The sequence below is a fragment of the Triturus cristatus genome, chromosome 5_1 (genome assembly GCF_964204655.1).
Source record: "Triturus cristatus chromosome 5_1, aTriCri1.1, whole genome shotgun sequence".
Lineage (NCBI taxonomy): Eukaryota > Metazoa > Chordata > Amphibia > Caudata > Salamandridae > Triturus > Triturus cristatus.
This window is the reverse complement of record NC_140587.1, coordinates 528470738-528497847: the sequence shown is the minus strand read 5'-3', so window position 1 is coordinate 528497847 and position 27110 is coordinate 528470738. Positions and strand designations below refer to the sequence as shown.

Sequence of the window (27110 nt, the reverse complement as noted above, 5' to 3'; positions counted from 1 at the left end):
GAGCCGTGAAAGTGTAATCACAGAGCAAAAGGTGTTGGAGCACTTTGTTAGTGTTTATAGCTCGGAACATATGTAACTCTCACTTCACATTTTGTGTCCCTGTAATTTACAATACTTACACATCTTCTTTACTGCGCTGTTTATCACTACTTTGAAGACGAAGAGTTTAAGCTATTAGTATTGCAAATGACAACGCCTTTTATTTATGTTTTAAAACCAAAAACATAAATAAAAGTCATGGCCATTTAAAATGCCAATAGCTCAAACTCGTGTGAATGCGAGATCTATTGCATTGCAAATGCTTGTTTTACATTTTGATTGTTCAGTAATATTTGTTTGTCTGCAAGCTTTGCATGGGTCAACATATGACTTTCGGCATTCCAATGTGTGTAACCTGCCGCCAGTGTCAGGGGCCACTGAAATATTTCGCGGGAAGTACTCGATTGTATCGGTTTAGGGCAAACGTTTAGAATCCTAATATGTTTTAAAAAAAAATAGTTACCACGCCTTGCATTTCAAAAAGTATCTGCACGTTTCAAAAATCTAATTTCTAGTCCCAGCACAGTTCCAGAGAAACAATATATTGGGATTATCATGTAGCATGTGGCTCGCGCTAGGATGTGCGGCTAACAACCGGCAGCTGGAACGAGCCCTTCTGCTCCGAGCGCGCGCCCATAGTGCGTGCTGTGTTATCAAGACAAACGCTCGTCGCACCGAACCAGATGTTCATGAGCTGTTCGTTTATCACCACTTCCTGCATCATCATTTATTAATTGCGCCTCAATGTTTGCAGACTGTGATGATGCGTACTGCGTGACAACAGGTAACAGACGCAACAGCGGAGCGCCACCTCCTATGCTGCAGGGCCCAGGAGCCCCTCTTCGACGCGCTAGCGTTCCTCAGCTGGAAAGTTTCGACATCTGCCGGCTTGGGACACGGCTGAGCAGCTGTCAGCAGTGGGGTGCTGCTTTCAGCAGCAGTTGGCGCGATGGCAGGGTGCCAGCTTGTACCATCTGTGCGCCTGACATTTCATTCTAATTAACAGTAGGGTTAATTGTTCTGGCAGGCTCAAATGTAGTGTCTAACATCACCCAAGGGAAGCATGTACAAGTGCCGGAGTGGCAGGGCGCGCGGGGCGGCATCGCTAACAGGCCTATCCAGGGAGAACGCATCACAACTCCTGATGATTTTACTCGCCGGGCACTTGCAATAAGGCGGAAGCTTCTTTTTTTTTTTTTTTAATCTGATGAATTATGCCAGGCCTGTAATGATGTAGAAGGAATCAAGCTTAGGAAGGCATAGAGTGCTGCCTTGGGCAATTGTGAGGGAACAATTTGCATGTTATTACTGCATATTCATACCTAATTGTGTTAGGCTTTGCTAATAGAGCGGAGTGACAGTATGAAAAATCGCGCACCTGCTTTATAGCCAGCAGAGCTAGTGTGTTTTTTCTCCCCTCTGAGTGCAGAATGATCATTTAGACATTTAGTTGTTCAATATGACAAGCCTACCATTTGTTACCGTGACATATTGTAATTTATAAAGCGATATTCTAATTTTGCTTTTGGTTTATTCTCCTCATTTTCTACAATATTCATGGTAACGATATGAAAAGAAATATTCATACCCAGTGTGATTAGTTGTGATTGAAATGAAATTATATTGTGTATGAAGGTTTCCATTGTTCTTATGATGCATTCATTTTAATAGGAATGTTTTCATACATGTTACACGATGTGAATGGGGCTAAGAGGAGCTAATGATGTTATTTTTCTGGGAGCATCAGCCCACATGTCTTCCTGCAGACCTTTGGCTTCTATTCACGCATAGATAAACCTGTTTAACAAACTCCTTAAAAGAATCGAGACAGGCATTTTGTCCATTCTATAATGTGTTTCAGGTAGAAAGAAAATGTTTGCTTTGTGATGTAGGGTCAGGATGTGGGTACGGCTGGGAATGTCCGATCAGATTAATACAAACCGAGGAGCCAGTGCAGTGTCGAGTGAGTGTGGAGCTGCTAGGACCAGGTTTGATGGTAATGGGTAAAATTACTGTCTGGGCGCATTTTATTCATTATGATGTGCCTAATGCTGCCAACTCTGATGCCCAACACGCTGTTATCCACGCTGCGCTCAAACTCTCTGCTGCTAAAATACACCCCAGGGAGATGGAACAAGTGTGTGCTGCATGTTCACAAATCACATGTCAAGAGCGGGCTAATTGATTATTGCTCTTGTTAGGGGATATGCAAAACCAGGATCCCTTGCCTACTTGCTCTAGTTTTTCGCTAATTTGATATTGGCCTTATTATGTAGTGACCATCCTTAGAAACTCACTTTGTAAAAATTGCACGTGTGGTGTGACTGAGGAGTTAGCCAAAAAGTACAATGCAACATAAAAACCTTCTTCGAGACAGCTAAATCGCAATCACAAATACAAAATTATTACTCAACGTAGTCTCTTTCCGGTTCTAGAATAAGGACCAGCCACAAATTAAGGTGATTTTCTTCTCTAGTCATAATGTGGTGTACCATTTGAAACCACCATAAAAGAGTTGCACAGGATCTTCTTTGTTGTGTGAACAAGAATGGTGTGTTTCTTAGGAGACAATAGCACACACTTGAAATAGAACCTAAAATAGTGTATGAATGCTATGTATATGCCGGACATAAGACTGTGAAAGAATTTCGATGTAGCCCTAATTATAGGTGAAGCAGTGTAGGAACTCAAGCAATGGATTTCCACTGGAAAAATCATACTTTTTAATTTGTAGTATACCTCAATTAAAAAGTTTATTTATTTTGTATTACGGTTGGATTAACCCGAATACAGTAGAGATGACTGATTCAGAATTAATGGCAAAACATATTACTCTAATTGTCTAGCAATTCAATATTTCACACAAATAAACAACCTAACATGGAATTAATAAATACACTCTAATATCCAGTTTGAGACCTTTTGAGATTTTGGAGTGATTCATACTCTTGACCTGTTTATGCTCATTATCAGTTTAAATGGATAGTGCTTTATCCATACTACTTACCCAGGTTGCATAATAGGTATTTGATATAGTTCAAACCTAACTGAAGTTTTAGCAAAGCGCTTTACAGGGAAGAATGTTCTTTGCAGGAAGAGCATGCAAAAAATAAGATTCAGGACATGGAAATGCAATGGTATGTGAAGTCCAGTTGAAACCAGATTACAGAAATCAGGAAGTGATCAGCGCCTTGAGACCCTCACGGGTGAGTAGCGCGCTTTACCAACCCCTGATTGATTGATTGATTGATTGGTGAGAATAGAGATTAATTGTCTGAGAGCGTAATATGGCCCATACTAGGCAGCAAACTGTACAGCTTATATGATTACAATTTGAGCCATTACCTCTGACTAAGGGTATCATGGCATCTGGTTATTCCGTGATGCATAAATTAAAGTATATACTTCTTCACTACTGCCTTATCTCCAGACGTTGCTTATTGTTAATCTGAATTCTTTCCATTCTTCATACAGTACACAATCCCAAGAAACCAGAACACAAACAGCCAACAGGTGTCTTGAGGAATTTCATCTGTCTCAAGGTTGTGAATAGACATACAAAAATGAAGAATTCTTAGAGTTCATATGCACATCCCTCTAATAATAATATATTAAAGAAAAGCAAAACATGTTAAGATTCAGCTTCTACTCCAAATCATTGCCAAGGTCAAAACAAGTTTAAAACTTTGACAAATCACTTGGTAAGGATTCATACAATACAGATCATAATACAAAACAGTTTAAAAAAAAAGTCATTATTAAACCTTTAATTTGATAGAGGTGCTGGAATGTCAGATTTTTAATAGATCACATCACCTTTCATATATTAGAAAGTTAGGACTTTCAGGACTGTATTTATTAATCAAAAACACGGACATGAGGTAATTATACATTTATAGCTGCTTATGAATTCAGTTTGACCTTAAGGTTTTATCTATTTGGAGAGTTCTGAAGTTGAAAGCTGCCTTGTAGCACAATGCAACTTTCGCAAACCTAGTACGTGGCCCTTTGGGGGTTCGAGTTTGCTTACAGATAATTTCAGGATGTAGATATACAATTTCCAGATTTACATATCCTTTGCCCTTAGAATGTATATATTTCATATTAGAATGTGGAGATCTTCTTGTGCAAAATGTATTAAAGACTGATTCCTAGTAGGATATAATTGGATTTTTACGGTGTTATTACCACAACAAATTGTAATGTAGAATATTTCTCTTGTTTTATTTGGGCAAACTTGTAATCTATAATCAGTGTTCCATAGAATTTACATTCTGTTTTTGTTACGTTTGGACAAATGTATGTCTAAAATCATTCTTGTATTGCAGTTGCGAATACTGTTTGAATTTTGAGGGGTAGACTCTTCTTCTTTTCTTTATCTTCATTGTTAATGATTTCCCGTTCAGACCTCATGGCTATATTTGGTGGGTCTACACCATAGTATAAATAAAAGAGATAAAATGGCGCTACATTGCTAGTCTTGTGGTGAATCCTAATGGAAGAACTTTGTTTCTGTACTCCTGGTGAGTTTGTAGGTTAATATCTGTTGTTATATAAAAATCTGGCACCTTAATTAAGACTAAGGTAATCACAAGATTTTTTTTTCACTATGTTGTAACCTTTTTGTAAATACCATTTAAATGTACAAGAATAATAATTTAAATGTGGAATTGCCCCCTTGAAATTCAAATCAAATCAAATCAGAATATAAATAGAAAGATCTATAAGAACACTGTGGGTTGGTCAAGCTTACAAGTTGTTTCAATTTGGAATTTGCCGTTGTTAATTATCCAAAAAGTGAGTTATGTTGAACAATTTGCTTGAAGTTGAGTTTAGCACCGAACAAAATAGAAAAATTCATATGGATAGTGTGCATGAGTCAAATTTGTTGTTCGAATTTGGAGTCTGCAGTTGTCCATTATTCATGAGTTCATTTTTTATCAGGTAATGCTATAGTAACACACAATGGAAAAGTCACAATCAAACGTGTCATTTAAATTATTTAGAGTTATGAAATTTATAATTGGTTTAACAGATTTTTTAGAGTTCTCATTGAAGGATACAATGTGTCTGCAAATTTTAGTCATGTCACAGAGCAGTGGGCTTTCTAATTTATAAAATGTGATACCAGTCAGAATATTCAGTAAGTGGCATAGACTGATTTGTTATTTTCATATTGGAAGTGTTCTAACCAGATCATAATGTGAAAGTTGTTTCTATTAAAATGCTCAGTAATTTGAGCTACTTTAGCAATGCAATGGTTTAATATAGATAAATACGTAACTTTTTTGTATTATAATCTTCATTGCAAGCATCCTTACCAAGAGGTATGCTGAAATTTTAAGCTTGATTTGACTTTGTCAATGATTTGGAGGAGTATAAACTGAATCTTGAAATGTTTTCCTTTTCTTTATTGTAGTGTTTTACATATGAATTCTAAGAATACTTACTTTTCGTATGTCCGTTTTACAGCCTTGAGAAAGAGGACATTCCTAAACTGTGTGTTGACTGTGTGCTAGTTTCTTGGGATTGCGTAAGGCACAAAGAATGAAAATAATTCTGGTTAACAATTAAGATTGCTTTTGTGACAACACATGAACATTTGATAGGACTGATGATTTTTTCTCGAATCGGACTTTCTCAAAACTTCCATTAGAATATCAGGAATTGTTTGACCCTCCTTTGGGGTTCAGATGTGGAAGGAAATAAGGCAACAGTCTCTTTTCCCTGCAATATGTCCTATTCTGTCCAGGTATTGATTACCCAGAGATTTAGGCTTTATAAAATGTTTCACCAGTTTCTGCATGCCTTGCTTGAGTGAACAGGCAACCTTGATTCTGTGGACGTGATTCACAAACAATTTACTTATGTTTGCACTTGCAGTGCTCCTAGCTGACTAAGAAATCCCAAAAGGATCCAGGAGTAACTCAGGAGTACTCCTAGCACACACTTGTAATTCAGTAGTACACCAAGACTACTACAGCTATAAGTTACATTAACTTATAGCAAAATCTTTGTGAATCAGAACTTTTGAATTACCAGCCTCAGGTTGTGAGTTTTCTCCAGAGTTGCCTGGCCATTCAACAGTCCTAATCTCCTGAAGAGAGTTTGGGCATTCCGCTAGACTTTCAGTGAAAAACAAAGTTAGGTACATACAGTGATAAAGGATATGAGTTTGGGAATTGTGGGGCATTTTGAAAATTTCCTAACAAACAGAGAATTTGTCAAGAATTTTGCAGAGTTCATAAAAGGCAAATAAACAAACTGAACTTGTGCATGACCTTACTACTCCTTAAACAATATAGATGCAAGTTCAGCGTTACATTGAAAACTACATTCATTTGCAGGATAGTGAAATGTTATGGTGTTTGATCATAAATAGATGAAGCATGGGGACTTTTACAAAATCAGACCATCCCTCATATAAATTTGGACTTCTAGTACCATTCCCAATAAACTCTTGATGCCATGGCTTTCTATCAACACACTTAAAAAAGACACCGGACATCTGGCCACCTATTCCACTCTCATCATGACTTTCCTCCCTCATACTTTTGAAATCAAGTTTAGATATAATAGATTGAGCATGCTGCCATTTTACACATCTCTCTGCCCTTTGATTCCCTTCTTCAAAATGCAACAAAAATAGCTAGCATTCTGCCTCTTTCGATCTCCTACCTTTGGTACCTCTTTTCCTCATACTCTACCAAAGTATGTAGCATATAACTTCCCCTTCACATTTCCTTAAATTCCCCAAGTGACATTCTTCTTCTCTGTGAGAGAGCTGGAAGAAAGCACTGTATGCTCAATAGCAACTCAGTGGCCCAGCGCTGTCCTGAGCACTCTATACATCTGCTGTCTCCTACAAATCTAAATAGACTCAAAGGAGCCAACAGTGACTGAGTGGTGACATTGCTCTATTATTACGCTTTAAAATACCTTCCCATGGACCTGTGGAGACATAGCTGAGATGTAGGAAACCTAGATGGATGGAGCCACTACACCTCTTCCCTTCAGATTACATTAATATAAAGTAACAGACCAAGTGGAATACAAAATTGCTGTTAAAAGATCGAGGACACTCGACAGAGCTGAGCATGCTGGAAAAGGGGAAAACTAACTGAAAAGCAGCTCCCCAATACTAGAAATTGCAGTAACAATAAACTGAACCAGACTCATAAGAAGGGTCAGATGCCAAGATAACAGGTGTCGAAAAGATTGGCGTCCCCAAGCAGACATGCATACTGGTACCAAAGCTACAATTCTATATTTCAGAGCAGCAAAACCCTTTACATTTGTAAAACAAATATGTTTACATCTTTTCAGTAGTATGAAAGGTGCTAAGTTAGCTGAAATTTATCACCGAAACCTCTATTTGTCTAGTTATGATCCACGTGCTTCTCTGGAAAGGAGAAGTCCTCACTGGAATCTTGGTTCCTCTCTGGGATCCCAGTGTCAAGAGGCAGTACTGGGTGACACCATATCAAAAATCTCATTGCTCTGTGCACCAAAAGACAATGTGCTGCCTAAGAAAGAGTGCCCCACAGGCATTTCCTGAAAATATGTGTTGAGCTGATTTTTCTTTCTTAGTGTTGCCACAATTCAGATCTGAATACCAAAGCCCTTGCCTCTATCCCAAAGTCTCAACCTGGATCTACCCTCATAGCTTAAGGAAGTAAACCTGATTTAAGGGACCTTTGAGCCTCTCCTTCTGTGTTTGAAGATATATTTGAGAGCAAGCAACAAAAATGGTACAAAAGGAAAAGATAAGAGAATAACTTGGGACAAGAGCACACTAATTGACTCTATATCTAGTTTATTAATCTAGACAGATTTTTCTTTGTATTAACCCTGTCCTGAGGAGGCCGAGGAATACATATGGCCGAAACGCAATTGCGTAGACCCGTTTTTGAAGGAGGAGTCCTTGAAAATAAGTACAGTGTGGATATTCACTGTTGAGTGTGCTGAGAAAGTCCGACAATAATTTGTTGAGTCGCAGCGCGCTCTGTGGACTTCCTTCCAGTGGTTCGTCCTGAAATTATTAGGAGGACACTAACAAAAATTATATGTTGGTTTAGGGGTTAACTTTTTCGTGTGTTTTTGTTGGTGACGTTCTGCACATGTTCAATTTATGTATATTTGTGTTGCTGTATTTTTGCTTTGTTGCTTCCATTAAGGTCCGTGGTCATTTTTGTTGCAGGAAAGTCCAAATATTTTGATAAAATCTGTCTAGATTAATAAACTAGATATAGAGTCAATTAGTGTGCTCTTGTCCCAAGTTATTCTCTTATCTTTTCCTTTTGTACCATTTTTGTTGCTTGCTCTTTATTGTTCCTTACCCAGGTACTAAAAGGGTCAATTGGGTATTACCCTGTCGGTTGCCAGATGAAGATATATTTGATGCATCAGCTCTTGGATGATTGACCAGTGAGTGCATTGTGCATTTGACTAAGTATATATTGACATAAGCCTACAATTAATAAGCAATACATAGAACATGCCCCTGCACCTTCCTGTTGCTAAACACAGGACTGATACAGCTGTGGACACTGGCATTGTTTTCTGGGATGTTCCTGGCAGAAGGTCAAGATGCTCTTCCTCTTGATTACTTCAATTCATCTCTCTTATGGGAAACAGGGTAAGTGCGTATAGAAGCTAATTTCCTGTTACAGAGATTATTGAAACTCGTTCTGGATTCTTCAAGGGTGGGAGTCTCTGCCTAATCCTAAACCTGAGATCGGCAACCACATAAAACTCCTGTACGTGTGCAAAAATGTTACAAAGTACAAGGTCAAATTTGAAGTCCTTCTCTTACATTGCACTGATCCAAGTGCATCAAAACTGGTGTGCCAAATGCAGTACAAGGAAAATACCTTTTATTAATATTAACCCAAAATATCCCTTGTCCATGTTCATATTTAATATTTAGAGTATTTGTTAAACACAAGCATGACCCCAATGGACAGAGTGATACCATGATACAGCATAGAGCACCTTTCTCATCTATTGGTTGACACACGTGACAGATTCTCCACAGGACTTTCAGTTCAGTTAATTCAGGAAACACTTCAGGACTTTTGTCTCCATTGGAAGATTGTCAAACTGCCAATTTTGTATGGGTTCACATGCTCACCTATATTCTTTATTTGGTGTACATGTTTGCAGTTACCTAAACTGAGCTTCGAGGCTAAAAGTATGACAGGGTACGTTTTTTTCCTGGTAAAATCGGTCCAAGTTTGCAAATCTATCAAAATTGCCTTCCCTTTTCGTGGGCAACAGGGCCAATGTGAGCGACTGAAGTCCGCAATTGTCCTGCTCTTCTAGGAAATGGCCTCCACAGTGTGAACATTTTTGCCCGCCATTTGGGTTGCCTAAACTTTACACTTCCCTAGACATGCAGGGTTGCTGTCACAAACTACATATTTTTTACAGACAAGGAAATCTACTGCGAGTGGTCAGGGATCTTGGGTACAAGTATGCTACAAACACAGTGGCCCCTCTCAAGAACAATAGGAGAGAAGCAATAAATATAGAAATGCAAAGAAATCTATAGTCGACGACATTTCGATCCCATATGTAACATAGCAGGATCATCACCAGGACTTAAGATTACATTCCTGAGTTAAATTGCCAACTGTAAGGTCGGAAGGACCCACAGTGGAACGGTAAGGGATCGAGCAATTCCTGCCCACAACCCAAGAAGGTGTTGCGAGGAAGCGTTAGTGGAGTCACCCAATTGGGCAATCAGATATCCAGTAAAGGCGGAGGTAATCACGCCTCAACATTAACCGCTCAATAGAGGTGTGTCGATGCGACAGCCTGATGATGATCCCAATATTTTACACATGGGATCGAAACGTCGTCGATTCTTTGACACTTTAAACACAATCATATGTACCATTTCAATGTGATATGGTGTTTCTTCTTCATTTATGCTTGCCAAATTGATGATTTATTTTCCATGCATTAACCTTTGCCTGAGCCTTTCTGTTTGTTTGTACTGATTGATGCAGAGTCTGTGTTCCCACTTTATTGCTGTGTCACAAATTCGCAAATATTAAAGTATTCCTGTCCGGCTGCACAGCGCAATATAGATTTCATTGCATTTCTATAATTATTTCTTCTCTCCTATTGTTCTTGTGAGGGACCACTGTGTTTGAGTCACAAACTACATGACACAAAGTGCTTCACAAAATGAGAAATACCTGCTTGCAAATATGCTACTTCAAAATGATGCCTAGCATACTTGGTATTGCAGAAAGGAATTTGCATCCATACTTTATTGCCACACAATTATGTGGGCTACAGACCTGGCATAAACTAATTTCACTTCCATTTTTGCACCTTTTGATGTTAATGTAATACTGCCTATACACATTATATATTGACCTATGTAGTACATTGCATGCTGATATAATTTGTCATTAAATCAGCACATTTTTGTTTAAAAAAGTGTACATTCTGAAGCAATTTTCAACTAATCTCAATAATATCCCCTTATTTTTAGCTAATGCTCATTATATTCAATTTCTTAGAGTAGCTGTTTTTAGGTACATTTCAGTGCTGAGACAATCAGGGACAAAGGCTGGCAAAACATCTAAGTATGGTCCCTATGTATAAAAAAATGTTGTGGTTGCAAACCTGCTATTTGCGAAATCATAGGGTTTGCATAGAGTGGTTTGAAAGATATGAAACCTAATTTACGAGTCAGAAGAGTCTTTACAACTCATAAAAACAGATTTCCCGACCCAGGTCGAAGGGCAAAAAGGAGGGGTTTTGAAAGGAGTATGGTCATCTTGTTTGATAGTTGCAATGGAATGTATCAATGCTTTATGACCACAATTGTAGTAAAAACACTGATGAAATACCAATCCCTTTAAAGAGGTGGTACCTGATTCACAAAGTGAACCGCTTTTCCTATGGGATTCCTGCCTATCTGCCTGGAAAGGGAGCGGACTGTGATGCAGTGGGCCACTGACTCCTTTTTCTTCCAAAGGTTTTCCCAAATAGATAGGTTTTTTTTTAATGCAGCACTTTTTCATTTAATGGACACAAGCTTTTTCTTAAATGTTTCTTGTTTGGGAAAACAATCACTACTGTTGTCTCTTGCAGGCTATCATAGGGAAAGCAAACGGAGGCTTGTCTAATTAACATTCATTAGGGGAGTTATTTAGTAGCCTCTCCATATGTCCAATTTATGATGCAATATATTAGAAGATATGTTGCATCACATATTGCGCATTCATTTGCCAACCTGTCAGTGTGCAAATTGCACATCCTGGTTTGCCAATGAATCTTTTTTTTGATCGGGCCCCTTGTTGCCTGTGCAAAGTGTAAAGGTGACCTTCACTGAGGCACAGAAGAACATTTCTTGCCTCTCACCCTTAGCTTCACCAAAAAGTTCACCTGAAGATTTGCCTTAAAGACTGAACCTACCCACAGTGTAGCTGAGAGTTCACGGTGGCTTGAAGGATACTCTTATGAAACTTGCACCATAACGGCAGCTGCACTTTCCTATTGCGAGACAATGAGAAGTGGAAATCCCTTCCCCTATTTAATGTGTTTTTGTTAAGACAGTACAGTTCCTTTCATTGTGAGATGTAAGGGCACATTATACAAGATAAACATGTGTTCCCTCTGAGTTTATCTTACAGAACCAACATATGATTCAGTTGATCTACAATTCTTCTCGCTCAAATTTGTATGAAATTGCTTATTATTTTAGGAAGAGACCCTAGCTAATGAATCCATGCCCACTGACTGACGGAAATAAATGTTGTTCTTTCCTGTGGTCAGCCAAATCGATATCAGAATGAAGACTTGCGAGGATGTGAAGTCTCAGTTGGCTGCCAAGGACAATATAAGCAGCTCTCTGCAAGAAGACCTGAGGAAGGCGATGTTTGATCGCGACCACGCATTCAATGAGGTATGATTCACATTTTTGTACTTGATCCAGTTTTTAGATTTTGTTTTGTATGCCCTAAAAGGGAATTAATCCACAGTAAATCCTAGCAGAGCATCCATGTACTGATTTCTCTCAGTTTCAGGTCTGCCCTCTGCTATCCAGTTTTTAAAATAAAACCAGCAATAATGGTATTGATTATGCATGAGTGCAAGACGCTAAATGCTCACCTTTGGCAGAGAATCACAGCAACTATGTTTATTGCAGTTCATTTTCCTAAATGTCATTATCCAGATATGCCGATAAAACTTTTCATGCACCAATGTCAACATTGTAAAAAAACAATGCTTTTTATTTCAGCTCTGTGGTACACTTCTGGTTTTGACAGATGTGAATGCCTGGCATACTCTACTTTATTGACCACATTTAATTATTTTAATATCATTACTAAAGGAACCACAAGAGTACAGAGAACATGTTTTGCTGATGTTGGCTGCAAAATGAAGTTGAATTTGTACATTTCTGTTTTTATCCTTCAGTACCAACAGGACACACGTTATTTATGTCGTGGTAATAATTTTGCTTTAGTGTATTTGAAATAATATTTTCAAGACAGTAATCATTATTCTCATGCTCATAGAATTTTGAAATTGGCTTAACAACAAAAGGTATATGTTTCAGCCCTAATCTCCCTTCTGAATTCTCATTTCACAATCACATTACGTATGAATATACCATTACAGAAAGTATATACAAATTTATTACACAACTAATGTCGTTCTAATCTTTGGGTTAGGGTGGAAACATTGTTTCTCATAGCCTGTCCTTTAGTCCTCCTAAAACAGATTCGTCCACTAAATTCCTGCAACCAGGGCTGGCTTCAGCGCGGGTGCCACCCAGTGCGACAGTCTCTTTTATTGGCGCCCTCCCCCATGGCCTCCTCCTCGGATTCCCTCACTACCATGCAGCAAAAGTGCCCCTCAGCTTGCCATAGCCCCTCTCACATACATTATTTTGTTTTAAAGTGCTGGTAAAATCTGGCTTCACCAATCCACTCAGCTATCCTCATAAAATATAGATCTGTTCTTTGCAGCAGGCATATTAACCCTCTCTGCTACTTTACGGTGAGTCAAAATTGCCACTAGACAAAACTCAGATCTCTCTCTCTAGCAAGAACATTAATCACAAGAGTTATCTTTACATTTTTATTGCTGCCTGAAAGCTGAACGCACAAGGAACTAGGCAGCAGGTACTTTTTTATTGATAAGTTATTGCTTAACACAGCGACCCCCATGAGGTCGGTGCCCTCCCTTCCAGGTCAGCGCCCAGTGCGGCCGCACCGGTTGCACTGCATTAAAGCCAGCCCTGCCTGCAATGCCAGCAGTGTGAACTGTTTCGTAGGTTGTCTTGGCTATAGTATATTTGGTCTAATGTCTTGTTTTTCTAGCACATACTTCGTTGTTCAATTTTCTTTTCAGTCTAAGCAAGACTATTTACTAAGTCTTAAAAAACGTTTACTCGATACAAATATGTTAATCTGCCATCATAATCAACTCCATAGCTCAATACATGTAATCATTTGACGAATAGACCCGAATCGCTTAGGGCTCGTTTCGTCTTTAACATTTGTTTTCAGCTGTATCTAAACAAGACCCAGAATCCATTCCTAGATATTCCCTAATTAATTCACATACCGTGAAGAAGTTATTTTCTGTGTTGCATTTTTACACTGCTTCGTTTCCAGGATTTGTAGTCTTACAATACCAAGGCTTTGTGTCTGGTATTGGTCACCAAGCAGGTTGCTCTTTTCTAACATATCCTTGTCTATCCTTGTCTATCCTTGTAAGACTTATGGCCACGCTTGGACCTGAACTCCTTCTGGAAGAACAGTGTTTTTTCACTTGTCAACTTAGTTTGCTGAGTAACAATTGTATTACCTTCTGTATGTCATTTGGAGTGGTCCGTTTGTGCTTATTAGCTGCTAGTTTGGCTAGAATCAGTCTGCAAAATTAGATGAATGAGCCAGACCTATGGGCTTCCTTGACATTGTTGTGTGAATGTTAGCCAGTTGATTCCTGCTGCTGCTCTGTAAATAAATAGAGAGCAATGGATGAAATGAGAAAGTGGTCTGTTCATTCTATCTGTGAGTAAATTCATGATTATATTTCCTGATAAAAAGTGAAACCCAAACTAGTTTATCACATTTGCCATTTGTCTATTTAAGAAGTTGAATAGTGGTAAAGGTATCCATGTGTGGTTAAGATCTATGTGGAGCTAGAGTCCCCCTCAGGTAATAAAAACACTTTTTACTACTTGTTCAGCAGTGTTGTATCGGATGATGATAACCAGGTCAACCAGCAATTGAGTCCAATTGCTGTTGGAATGCTGAACAATTTTTGAGTCTTAGAATGGAAAGTTCTTTGGAAGATAGAGCAGATTTGGCAGCTATTAAAGAGTTTAGCACTATATGAATGGGTGTAATTGGGAGTTTGTTGTGTCTGCTGTGAACAAGCTGAGACAGGGAAATTGAAATTTCTACCCCTCTGTCACTCTTTGCATAAGGAACCTATAAGGAATTGGTTTACTATTTGAGGTAAGCAAATGCCCACTGCAAGGAATAATCTCAACCCTTGTCAGGGTAAACTCTATAATTCACTAAATTAACCTACCCTCAACCTCCTGGTAGCCACGGCACACAGCAGACAGGCTTAACTTACGGCAATGTGTAAAGTATTCATGCAGTGCCCACAAAGTAATAAAGTCAAAATGCAAAACAATAAAAGTCTTAAACTGAATTGGAAAAATAAAGTTAATAAACAAAATTACACACAAATGACAAAAATCTAATAAGAGGAACCAGAGATATGAATATTTAAAGTTGTCAGTAGAAAAAGCATCAAAACACACAAAACACCTGTAGTAGTCACGGGTTGCAGTAAACGGGGACCAAAGCAAATGTGAGGCTGACTGCGTTGCAGCATTGGTCAGATACATCAACTAAGTTCATTCTGGTCAAAGATTTTATCTTCTGACTTAAATTTTCAAGATCCAATCCACCACAGGGTACACTTGCAAAACCCCTCAGGACATCACAGGAGGCACTTAGAGACTCACAGGGCGTCAAGCAAAGCCAGCAGCAGGGTCCAGTCTATGTCCAGGTCAGCCAACTAACCCTTGAGTTCTACTTTTTTGTCCACATGCACGAGTAAGCACATCCAGTTCTTTAGAACTCCTTTCAGTTCACAGACAGCAGGTCCAGTCCTCTTCTGATCTTCCACAGGTCCAGAAATTGTTCTGAAGTGGGTGCCTTAAGGTGCCACATTTATACCTGGCACAAGCTAGTGGGTGCAGTGTACTCTTATCCCATCACTAATTAATAGAGTAAGCAATCCTTGGCTACCACCTACCCACTTTTATCCCAGTTCCTGTTTGCCTTACTATAAACATGCACAAAATGCCGTATCTCATGGCATTTTTAAGATGGTGAAAATCTTTGACAACACTAAACCTGGGCACTGATGGCTGGGTGTGTGTGTGTGTGTAGGGGGAGTGCATTATGCTAATTCTTGTGTCCACCCACATCCAACACTAAAATCCAGTTTGGATCAGGTACTGTACCCACAACAAACCCTGAGTATGGGAGGACAAAAGCAGGGTCCTTCAGGAAGCAGACTGTGTAGACACAAGAATTGTTTTGGCATCCTGTTCTCTCCCTTTCAAGTGCACACCAAGTCTTCTGTGTGAACCCAGCAGATCTGGCAAGTAGGATATGACACAAAAGCAGAATTTTTTACTGTAGTGTCATAAAGGATGTCCACAGTCACCAGCTCATGTGAAGCTGTTGGACTTGGCTCTCTCTGCAGGGCCACTCCTGAACTTTTTGTCTTCGCCCCTCCTGTTTTCTGAATCTGTTTTTGTTGGCTTATAGGGCTCTGTGCACTTTACCACTGCTAAACAGTGCCAACGTGTTAGTTCCCTCCTCCTTAAAACACGGTAAAATTGGCTTGCACCCAATTGGCACTTTATACTTACTTGGAAATCCTTAGTAAAGTAGTACTACATGCACATAATCCTGTAAATTAAATGCTACTAGTGGGCCTGCAGCATTTATTGTGCCACTCACTTAAGTAGCCTTTTTAAAATGATCTTATTGCAACCTGTTTGCAGTTTTAACTTGCCATGTTGACCTGTCAAAAAAAACCTTTTACCAGACCTAACCCTTCCTTTTTAATACATATGTTATCCCTTGGGTAGACCGTAAACAGTGCATGTGGCAGGATACAGTGCTTTTAAGTTTCATATCTTTGGGTAATGAAGAACTCATAAATTCTAGTGCTGAGGCACATTTTGTGCACTTCTGGCTACACTCTTTTCAATTTCAGACTCATACGGCTCCTGAGGTGGACCACATGGACCCTTGCTCACTTCCGACCACGCTTTTTGGTCATCCCCGTAGGGTGCATGTATGGGTGGACACTATGGCATGCACGGTTTGGGCATGGAATGAGCTGTGGAAAAGAGCACACCTGCCTCATTTGTATGCCCCGTTTGTGCCGAATTTGGGGCATCCGCTGCTCCTCTCGACCTCGGGGGCTGGAATGCTGGTGTTTCTCAGTGTGTTAAAACTCACTTCCTTTGTTATGGTATATCCTGATAACTCTTTTGTCACCTATCACCATATTTTTTAGGACTTCATGGCGCCCCTCATGGATGCCATGACTCATTACCAATTACAAGCGGTAGTGCGCACTCCCCACGGCACCATTTCATTAGCCCCTCCTGACTTCACAGTATTTGAAGAGATACTCACTAATCCCTCACCGCACAGGCTGACCATGCGTCTTTGCAATGGCATGCAGTAGGCAGCGCCGATTCGGGTCGTTTCTGCCTGTCAGATCTAATCAGATGACATTAATGTGGCAATCAGTGAGGAACAGTGCACCCAGTCCAAGGCCTGATCTTCACACTACAGGTTGAGACTGAATAATTTCAAGTTTATACAGATTCTACCTCACACCTGTGTGGCTACAGTGCATGGGACTAGTAGAGGATACACACTGCATGCACTGCGTGACACCATGCGCAGACTTCTTACATTTGGTGTGGAAGTGACATGAGATTCATGACTTTTGGGACATGATACTTAAAGATATCACAAGTATAACCATCCACGCCTTGGAGAGCACGCCCCTTGTTGCCCTACTGGGCTATTAGAAAGAAGTTCCCCCAGAGGCCTGCCGACTGACGGTAATGCTGCTGCTGTTAGCGAAGCATAGAGTGGTGATGCATTGGGGTAGACGACATAGTCCCAGTAGGGAATGTTGGTCACACAATGTGGCCCTTTGTTAGGACTACTTGATGCATTCTGGGAGCTGGTGCCTCTCCGTTCCAGCCCTAGGGACATTTGGGCCCCCCTGACAAATTATATTAGGCTGGTGGATGATTCTCTTGGCAGCTCCTGCCAGACTGTCCTGGGCCCCTGCCCCCCCTTGCTTGAAAATGTTCTGCCCATATGCCCTGCTACACCAATCGAATGCCTTATGTATCCGTGCTGTTAAGTGCACCTTCTCCAGAGTCTGTTACCTAGCAAGAGATAGACCAAACTGAGTGACATGATTATTGGTTATCTTTAGTTACCTCCCTCTCATTCTTCATTTTTTTCTCTTCCTTTCCTCCCTTGATACCCCTTTATTCTTTCTCCTTTCTTAATTGCATCCTTGTATATTAATTATGACAAATGGCTCTGTAATACACAGGTTTTTATTTATTTTTATTTTATTTAAGAGTTTTTTCCCATATAATTTGCACAGGGCTCGACACATTACATAAACAACAACAATTTATACACACTGTTCAATACTGTCATTTTCTTAAACCTTAAATAGTTCATAAACAATCATATATTATATACAGAATATACTATCAATTAATTATAATCTATCAAAATATATTAGCTCAAACGACACTCTTTCCACTTAGTTATGGGTTCCCAGATTTGTCTACCTAATCTTCTCCCCTTTTTTCCCTTCCTTGCATAAATTGCCATCTCCAAATTATAAATCTCTGTTAGTCTAGCTAACCAACGGTGAAAGGTCGGGGGTAGGGGTGCAAGCCATTCCGCAGCAATACACAATCTCAATACTGCCATAGCAATGAAAATAAAACAATCATATTCGAGTTGCCTATCGCAATTGTTGACTCCTAACAATATAGTCACCAATGTTAAATTAATCTCTAATCCTAGTGATCTAGAAAAGAAGACCTCAATGTCTTTTTGTATTGTTTGCATATGCGGGCACGTAGCAAAGATGTGGACTATATCTGCCTCTAAGGTTCCGCATCTTGGGCAATTAGTACCTGCTGTCCCTCCCCATTGCGCTATTCTAGCAGGGGTGTAATATAATCTATACAGAGTTTTATAATGATGTGCCTGGAGTGCCGCGGAACATAATATAGTCTGCCCCATTTCTAATGAGCGAAAAAAGGATTCTTTCCCTGCATCCAATTTTTGTGCCCAGTTTTCCGCTCCTTTTTCTAAATCATCCTGCTTAGATTCTATCAATTCCGAATAGAATCTTTTAATTGTACAATCGGTTCCTCCCTGAATAATCTCCATAATTGGATTTTTCTTAAATCCTGCCTGCCCTCCCTTCTTAGTTACCATAAAGCTTCTAACCTGTAAATACTTAAAAAATGTCTTGAGTCCAGTCCATATTTACGTTGGATCTCCGAAAACTGCATTATCCCCTGCCCATCCAAAATATCACCAATCTTATTTATTACCTTCCTTCCCCATTCTTTAAACACAAAGTCAGAGAAGATATCTTGAGGTAAGGAGGGGCTCTCTCCCATTCTTGTATACCAGTTATACCTCCCAAGGCCAAACTTCTTTGTGAAAGCTTTCCAGATACGAAATGCTGCCATAACTGTCTTAAATCTGGTCCTTTTAAAATAACTCGAATCCATCTGCTTCAAAAAAACATTTTCTGCTGCTGCTCCTAATGCTAACCCATATATAGCAATTGTACTGAAAGCCCCTTGTCCTTCAATTTCTGCCCCCCCCAATTAGGCCTGCCGTATACTGCAGGGCAGCTGCCCAATAATAAAGTTTTAGGTCGGGTAGCGCCCATCCCCCCCTATGTCTTGGGAGCGCCATGAATCTCAATGCCCTCCTCGTCTTGCCCTTGGCCCAAATAAATCTGTTTATCACGTTCTCTAAGGTTTTAAACCACTTATCCTCAAACATTAGGGGAATTGCCCTAAATATATATAAAAATTTCGGGAGGACCATCATTTTAATGATATTTGTACGACCCATAATAGAAAGATGTAAATTATGTAGCCTATCTAGATCTTTCCTCACCTTAACTATTATTGGGGCTATATTTTTTTCCACCAGAGTCTCTAAGGCAGAGGTGATAGTTACACCCAAATAAACACCTGAGTCCACCACTCTGTGATCCAGGCAGTGCACATACTGGTTCTTAATTATTTGTGTTTTGGAGCTATTCAGCGCATACCCCGATATCCGTCCAAATTTAATTGCCTCGATCTCAATCTGTTCTATTGCCTCTGTTGGGTTTGGTGTTAGAACCGCAACGTCATCGGCATATGCTAATATCTTGCACTGTCCCAAACGTGTAATTAGTGGATCTATTCTTTCGTTCATCTCCAGCCTACGTATTAGCGGATCCATGTACATCGCAAACAATAGCGGTGAACAGGGGCATCCCTGTCGTGTTCCCCGTTTTATTCTCACTGGAATAGTGGAGCCAGCATTTACTCTAATAGAGGCTACCGGAGCTATATACAAAGCCTGCAGTGCCCTAACATATCCTTCCCTAAGCCCTGCTCTCTTTAGAGTATACCACAGATAGTCCCAGGAGACCCGATCGAAGGCTTTCTCTGCATCTAAAAGCATTACCGCAATCGGTTCTCCTGTGACTTCTCCAACATCAAATAGTGTAATAACCTTCCGCGTATGATGGGTAGTACCCCTACCGGGTATAAAGCCGTGTTGATTATTACTAACAAGGGTATGTATTATACTAGCGAATCTCGTAGCTAATACCTTTGAGTATATCTTCGTATCCCCATTCATTAAGGTTATCGGCCTATATGAGCCTGGTTCGGTAGGTGGTTTCCCTTACTTTAAAATTATCACAATATCCGCTCCTCCCCATGACGCCGGTATAGAAATTCCTGCCTGCGCCTGCTGTAATGTAACCAGAAGATCTCTAGATATCTCATTCCAAAATACCTTATAGAATTTGATCGGTATTTGATCCGGACCCGCTGCTTTGCCAGAGGGTAAATTCTGAATAGCGATTGTAATTTCTACTTTGTCTATGGGTATCTCTAGCATCTCAGCATCATCCTCACTTAATGTTGTTGCTGGTATCTCCCGTAGATATGTATCAATTGCCTGCTCCTCTTTACCACATTGCTCATCATATAGGTTCGCATAAAACTGCCTAAATACTTCGCAAATCTCCTCTGTGTCTATATGTAGCGTACCCATATTATCCCTGATTTCCCTAACTTCCCCTGTAGCCACCTTCTGCCTAGTACGAATGGCAAGTGTACGTCCCACTCTCTCACTGAACTCATGACATCTCTCTTTATTTGCCAAGTATAACTTAGCAGCCCTACCTGCCTCACTCTCTTCTGCTTGCAATTTTGCCCTGGCAACCTTAATGAGGGCTTGCTCAGGCGCAAACCCCAGCAGAATACATTGCTCTAGCTCCTTCTCAGCATCCAAGAGTACTCTAGTTACTTCTAAATTTCTCAGGCGCTCTTGTTTTCCTTTATACGTACTGTAACTGAGGGTCTCTCCCCAGGCTCCAGCCTTAAAGGCATCCCAAACCATACCTGTCGCAGCCGTCCCCCTATTGATCTCAAAAAAGGACTTTATCCATTGTTTCATATGCTGTATATACTGTTCATCACTAATAACCCTCTTTCAAACGTCTATACCCTCTCCTTCCGAGTAGCAGCTGTTGTAACCCAATTTAAAATCAGCGGGTTATGATCAGAAAATACTCTAGGGGATCTCTCAATTTCTAAACTAGGAATCAACGAATTAGTTACAAAATAATAATCCAGCCTTGCGCAAGTCTTATGCGGAGCTGAGTAATATGTAAAGCCCATATCATCCGGTCTTAAGCTCCCCCATACATCTGTTAGAGCATTATTTTGAACAAGGCTAGATAACGCCTGACATACTCTTTTTTTTCTACCCCTATATAGCCCAGGCCCCAGTCCATTTGACCCATTAATGTTGAAATCCCCGGCTAAGATAACACATGGTGCCCATGTGGCTAATTCCAGATCCAGGTATTCAAATATCTCTGGGTCATCATCAGTTGATCCATAAATCGCCCCCAGCGTGATCCATTTTCCACTGAGTAAACACTCAACCAATGCCCAAATACCCCACTGATCTTCTAGCTTTTTCCTTATAATTATGTCCTTTTTTCTGGAAAGAATAGCCACACCTCTATTTTTTGCCCCTTGTTTAGAGTATGCTAGTACCTGGAAGCCTAACTGTCCCAGGAGATACCCTTGTGTCCCCATTATATGTGTTTCTTGTAGTAGGACAAAATCCACATTCATCCTTTTTAATACCTGTGCAATTGCCCGCCTTTTCCGATAATCATTTAAACCACAGACATTCCACGTAGCAAATCGAGTACCCATTAACTTATTTCTACTATTTGTCTCAACCAGTAAATCCTACTATTTTCCTTTGGTCCTTCCTCGGCTTTGATATTTGTCTGCCTTTTTTTTTCCATACATGTTTTCATGCCATCTATCTCTAGCATTCCTCCTTCCCTAACTATTGTGCTCATTCATTCTCTCAGTGTGCCTTGCCCTGTACCCATACCCCCCCAACCCCTCCCCAAGGATCCCGCCCTGAGAACCCACCCCCCCCCTTACTGGCAAATAGGTCAATCTTGACCTATGCGTGTCCGCCGGTTCGCAGTTTGCAGCCCCCCCCCACTCTCTCCTTTTCCTCCCCCATTTCATATTTCATAAGATACCAACATTTTTGCTGCTGGTTTAGTCTAATCTTATCAATCGGTTTTATTACCATATGAGATATTGATCTCATCTTAATCTCATCCTGCTATACTCTTTATTTATATTTGATTTCTTCTTACTTACTCTTGCTAGCTGCCTGACCTTCTTGTCCCTTAGAGAGTTTTATTTCATTAAGATATTCCTGGGCTTGTATTTCAGAATGAAATACCTTAAATTGGCCACTAAGCCCTATTTTCAAACGAGATGGAAACAACAAATAAGCTTCACACCCTAGAGTATGAAACGGTGCAATAAGCTGTATCATCCGCCATCTCCTTTCAACAGTGGCGTGGCAAAAATCAGGCTGGACAAAGAAAGTTATATCAGTCAGTCAGAAGACTTTATTTCGGCTGTCAGCCATAAAAGTTCATAAAACACAATAAAACATAAAACATGTACAATAAATACAAAGGAACTGGTACATAATTGAAAATGTATATGTAAAAACATACAAGCATGGACTAAAAAAGCACTAAGTTTAGGATGGATAGTATCACAAGGTTTACCTTAATGTAATAGCAAACGTCTCCTGGTTAACCACATTGAAAATAGGAATTTAGCAATCACTGTGACAAATAGGGGAGAAGGGTCATACTTCAGCAGCCTGAACAATTCTCTATCGTTCCTAACCCCCGTGTTTTTTGCCAACTGGATAATCCATTTTCGACGGGGGATTTTATAGGCTGCACAGAAGAATATAACATGAACCTCTGATTTTTCTTGATCGCCACACCCAGGGCAGGTTTGGCTACTAGAACCAGCCCACTTATTCGTTCTTGCAAATAGCGGAAGGGAGCCATGCCTGAATTGTATATATAATTTCTTGGCAATGACCGGGTGGATCAGATCTAATGCAGGCTCGAAGCTATAACCATTTTTAACTTCGAGAAATACCGAGGTCAGGTTGGGACTATGTACTGATCTGAAAATCTGGATCAGATTGTGATCCTCCAGGGTTTCTGCCAGAGATTTTTTTGAGAATAAAGGGCATGACTCCTCGGGTGTGAGCCAAAGGTCTTCTCTCCCTATTGCCCTCAGAGATTTTTTTACAAATGCTAACCAGGGAATGGCGCCTGATTTTGGAGTTATCAAGATAGATCTCAGTTCCTCCTGAAATTTAGCAAGTTCGGGAGTGCTCCATAGTCGGCGCCAATACATAACTGGTCTTGAAGCGACCATATCAGCAATGGATTGTATACCCAAGTCCATCCTAAGCGGCTGCATAGGAGTGCTCATAGGGAGTGCAAGTAATTGTCTAAAAAAAAGGTTTTCTGACTTAGTTAAAATGTCAACTTTATTGTGGCCCCATAGTTCCGCACCATAGGCCACCATCCCCCTTGCTTGGGCTTTGTATACCTCTACCAGAGGGCTAATCAACTTTAATGGGCTATTTTTGTACATCTGTATCTGTACAAATTTGAGGTTTACCTTTGAGATCTGGGGGCCCCAATTCATTTTATTATTAAGTGTCAAACCTAAATAGTCAAAGATGTCCACCCGTTCTAAATGCAGGCCGGCTAGTTTTGGTGTAGGGCTGTTTGTGATGTCTGCGTGGAGGACCATATATTTGGTCTTACTCACATTGATGACTAAGTTCCTTTTCCTGCAGAATGAAGCAAATCCGTCCAGGACTCTTTCCATCCCCATGGGAGTCCTGGACAGGAGCAGGGTGTCATCTGCAAACATTAGTGTAGGTATTTTCCTGCCCGCCAACCTAGGTGCATCTATGTCTTTTATGGTCAGTATATCCTCAACCAGCCCATTTAAAAAGAGAGAAAAGAGGGTGGGGGCTAGTACGCAGCCCTGCCTCACTCCCTTCTCTACTCCAAATGGGTGCGTAAATTCACCATTTAGTCCGAACCTTACTCTAGCAAAAGTATCTTTGTGTAATCGCTCTAGTAGGTCGCAAAGATAAAGGGGGACTCCCATCCCCTTTAGCAGCTCCCACAGCTGGCGACGATCCACCATGTCGAAGGCAGACTTTAAATCCACAAACGTAAGATAAAGGCTGCCCCCTTCTAAAATAATAGATTTCCAGTGGATCATCTGTAACCTAAAGAGTTGGCCCACAGTTGACATTTTGGCTCTAAAGCCGACCTGGAAAGGGGTTAGAAAAAAAAGTTATATCTCTATAAGCGCGCTTAGCCACAGGTTTTGCTTTGCTCATAATCTCCTCCCTTAATAAAAAATTCCCCACATATAGCAGAATCGCCCTAGGTTTGGCTGTCGTTTTTCCCTTCTTCTGATATAAGGGGAAACGATGAACACGCTGGATTTCTTTTTCCCCATCCCAATTAGTTATCTCAGGGAGTCCCTCTCTGAACAAATCAATGACAAATGATCGAATATCTTGTCCTTCTTTCCCTTCCCCCACACCCAGCAGTCTGATGTTGTTCCGCCTTTGCCTGTTTTCAAACGTTTCAAGTTTCCATAAAACATCCGTTGTAATTTTTTCCTGCTCAAGCCTAGTGTCTCTCCATTTAGCGACCCCGTCTTCCAATTTTCCGGTTCTTTCTTCTACCTCCGCAACCCTGCCTACCATGTCTGCATAGAGTTTATTCACTTTTTGCAGTGATCCCTGTATATTTTTATTAGCCTGCCTGGCCCTTCGGCTTTCAATCCTCGCCTCGCCCTGCATCTGCTTCAATGTTGAAAATAAAAGTTCAAGACTGGGATTCTGTGGCTGAGCTGGAGCTTGAGCTTGAGCTTGATCTTGTTGTTCAAGCAAATATGGCTGTAGTGGGCATTGAGTATTATTTCCTTCCCCCTTGTGATGTCTGTGAGGTAGCAGAGTAGTCCCAATCCAATTTCTTCGCAACCTCTGCTTGTAGGAGGCTTTGCGGTTGTTTTACCCTATTACGTGCTCTTTTCTTCACACTTTTTAACCTTCTTTGCGGGCCAAGCCTATTCACTGTGTTATCATCTAATTCTGAAGTATCAGATCCGAGCTCCGAGTCTTGTGTATAACTTTCTGAGGATAGTGAGCGAAGACCTATATCGGACCCAAGGTCCGAAACTGATTTATCTTCATCATCTTCCCCCTCGTCATCCTCCTCATCATTAACTGAGAAAAAAACATCATCGCCCGGGGAACCAAGATTAAGGGTGTTAGTGTCTATTTCCACCGCAGTACCTCTCTTGGAAGCAGGTACTGCAATATTGCAGTTTAGTTCCAGATTTCCCAGAGCTTGAGAGTCTCTTACTATAGCCAGCTCTGTTAATGTACCGCCTTTTCCCTTCAATTGAAATTTCAAGGATCTGACCCTATCGTTCACCAAGTCTGCAGTTATCTTATTGCTGTTATCCGTGGTGTCATTTCTCATAGCATGTGCATTGTCCAGAGCATGGACATGTACATGCCCTCCCTCATGTTCTCCAGTTTTTAATCCTACCTTACAGCTTGTTGGTGGCTGCTGCCCGTCCTGGTGCTCCTGAGGCTCCTGTAGCTCTAAGTCCGCTACCTGATGTACAGCTCTCGGAGCCGTACATCAGGTACGAATAGTTCTTTCGAATAGTTTGGCTCCGCATCCTGGATGTGTACCGCAGCACTCTGCATGTTGCCCTGCGCACTCCGTACCTCCGGGCGCTCCGAGCTCTCAACCGGCATCACTGCCTGCGTACATACACCCCTGGCCATAACTGGAGCAGCTGAGAGCGGCTTCTGTAACCCCGGCATCAGTATTGGTGTAGCAGCCGAGGAGGAAGCGAAGGATTCCATCAACGTAGGTTGGCGCAGAGATGCCTCCTTCCCTGAACAGTCGTCTCCTTGTCGTGCTTGATTCGTCTTTCTTCCAGGCAGCCCCATTTCTTTATTCTTTTCTTTGTCTCTATCCTTCCTCTCTCTTACCTCGGGGTTTTCGTTATTCTGTCGTTCTTCTATAACTTTCTCTGATGCTCTCTCCAGAGCTCTCCTAGTCTGAGCCTTAGTTGAAGCTTTTGCTCTTAAATTTGGCACATCCAGATCCCTGGGCGCAGCTTTTCCCCTTTCAGCCTGTCCCTTATGTTCCTTCGAGACTTTCTGTATTTTCGGTGCCATGGTTTGCATCAGGCCGTCCCAGCGTTTCCTAACTGTCAGAGCGGTTAAAATCACTGCCTGTAGAGATTTTATATATCTTCTCTCTGAGCCGTATATCTGAAATTTCAAAAGCGTAGTCATCTTCAAGTAGTTTCGTAGGCATTCTGCAATCCACTTCTACGAAAAACCACCAAGACCTCCATGTCCATCGTTCTCATAAAAACAGCAGCATTTCTTCGGTTTACTTCAGAGAGGGGGGAGAGTGCGACTACTCCCTACGAGCTAGCAGCGGCCATCTTGCCAATACACAGGTTTTTCTGATGCAATCTCTACTATGGTTCGTATGTTATGAATCATAAATACAACTTTTGAAAAAACTCATAAATTCATTTTTCACTACTGGAAGTTCTACCTCTCCCATAGGATAACATTGGGTTACATTATTTCTTGTATTAAGTTATAATGTTTTCTTGGGAACAGCTAGAAATATCATGTTTGATCTATAAATAGTTGCAATTTAAAGTCCTCTTTAATAGTAAAGTTGAATTTTAACTCAGAATTCTGAAAATGCCACTTTTAGAAGGTTGGCACTTTCTTGTCTGCAGGCAGTGTACTGGGACACATGACTAGGTGTTGTTAGCAGTTGGCCTATGTGTATTCCTCCAAGACAGTGGCACAAAGAGGGATTGGGTGTTGGCAGGATGGGCCATCATGACAAGTTAGGTGGGGTTAAAGCTCTCACCTACTACTCTTGCACATTAATTAGGGCTGCCTTTTGCACTCACAAAGAAAGTCACACTAGCCTTTTGTTACCCCTGAAATCTTGGGGACCTGGCAGGGGAAGGATGACATTTTCAGGGCCAGTTATGGGGGCGAAGTGTAGATACATCTTGCACTTTAAAACTGATACCAGGTTTAAATGTTGAATCCTGGAACCCACTTGTCAGAAAACTCCTGAACCCGTAGAGACTACAGAAGAAGGACCGACCTGCTGCTTGAGGACTGCACTGCAACCTAAGGACTGCCCAGCTGCTTGAAGCCTGCTTTGCTGCTGGAACCCAGGACTACCAG

At 40.8% G+C, this 27110-nt stretch overlaps 1 protein-coding gene across 4 annotated transcripts in view; it reads left to right on the top strand.

Moving 5' to 3' along the window:
- The window catches only part of LOC146831152 (uncharacterized), a 1851363-nt gene that overhangs the window by 97306 nt on the left and 1726947 nt on the right, over positions 1 to 27110 (top strand). For all 4 annotated transcript variants that reach the window (XM_085605390.1, XM_085605389.1, XM_085605391.1 and 1 more), the window contains exon 2: positions 11836 to 11965. In XM_085605390.1, coding sequence (XP_085461516.1) covers positions 11852 to 11965 — 114 coding nt within the window. In that variant the 5' untranslated portion in view covers positions 11836 to 11851. The remainder of the gene's footprint in view (positions 1 to 11835; positions 11966 to 27110) is intronic.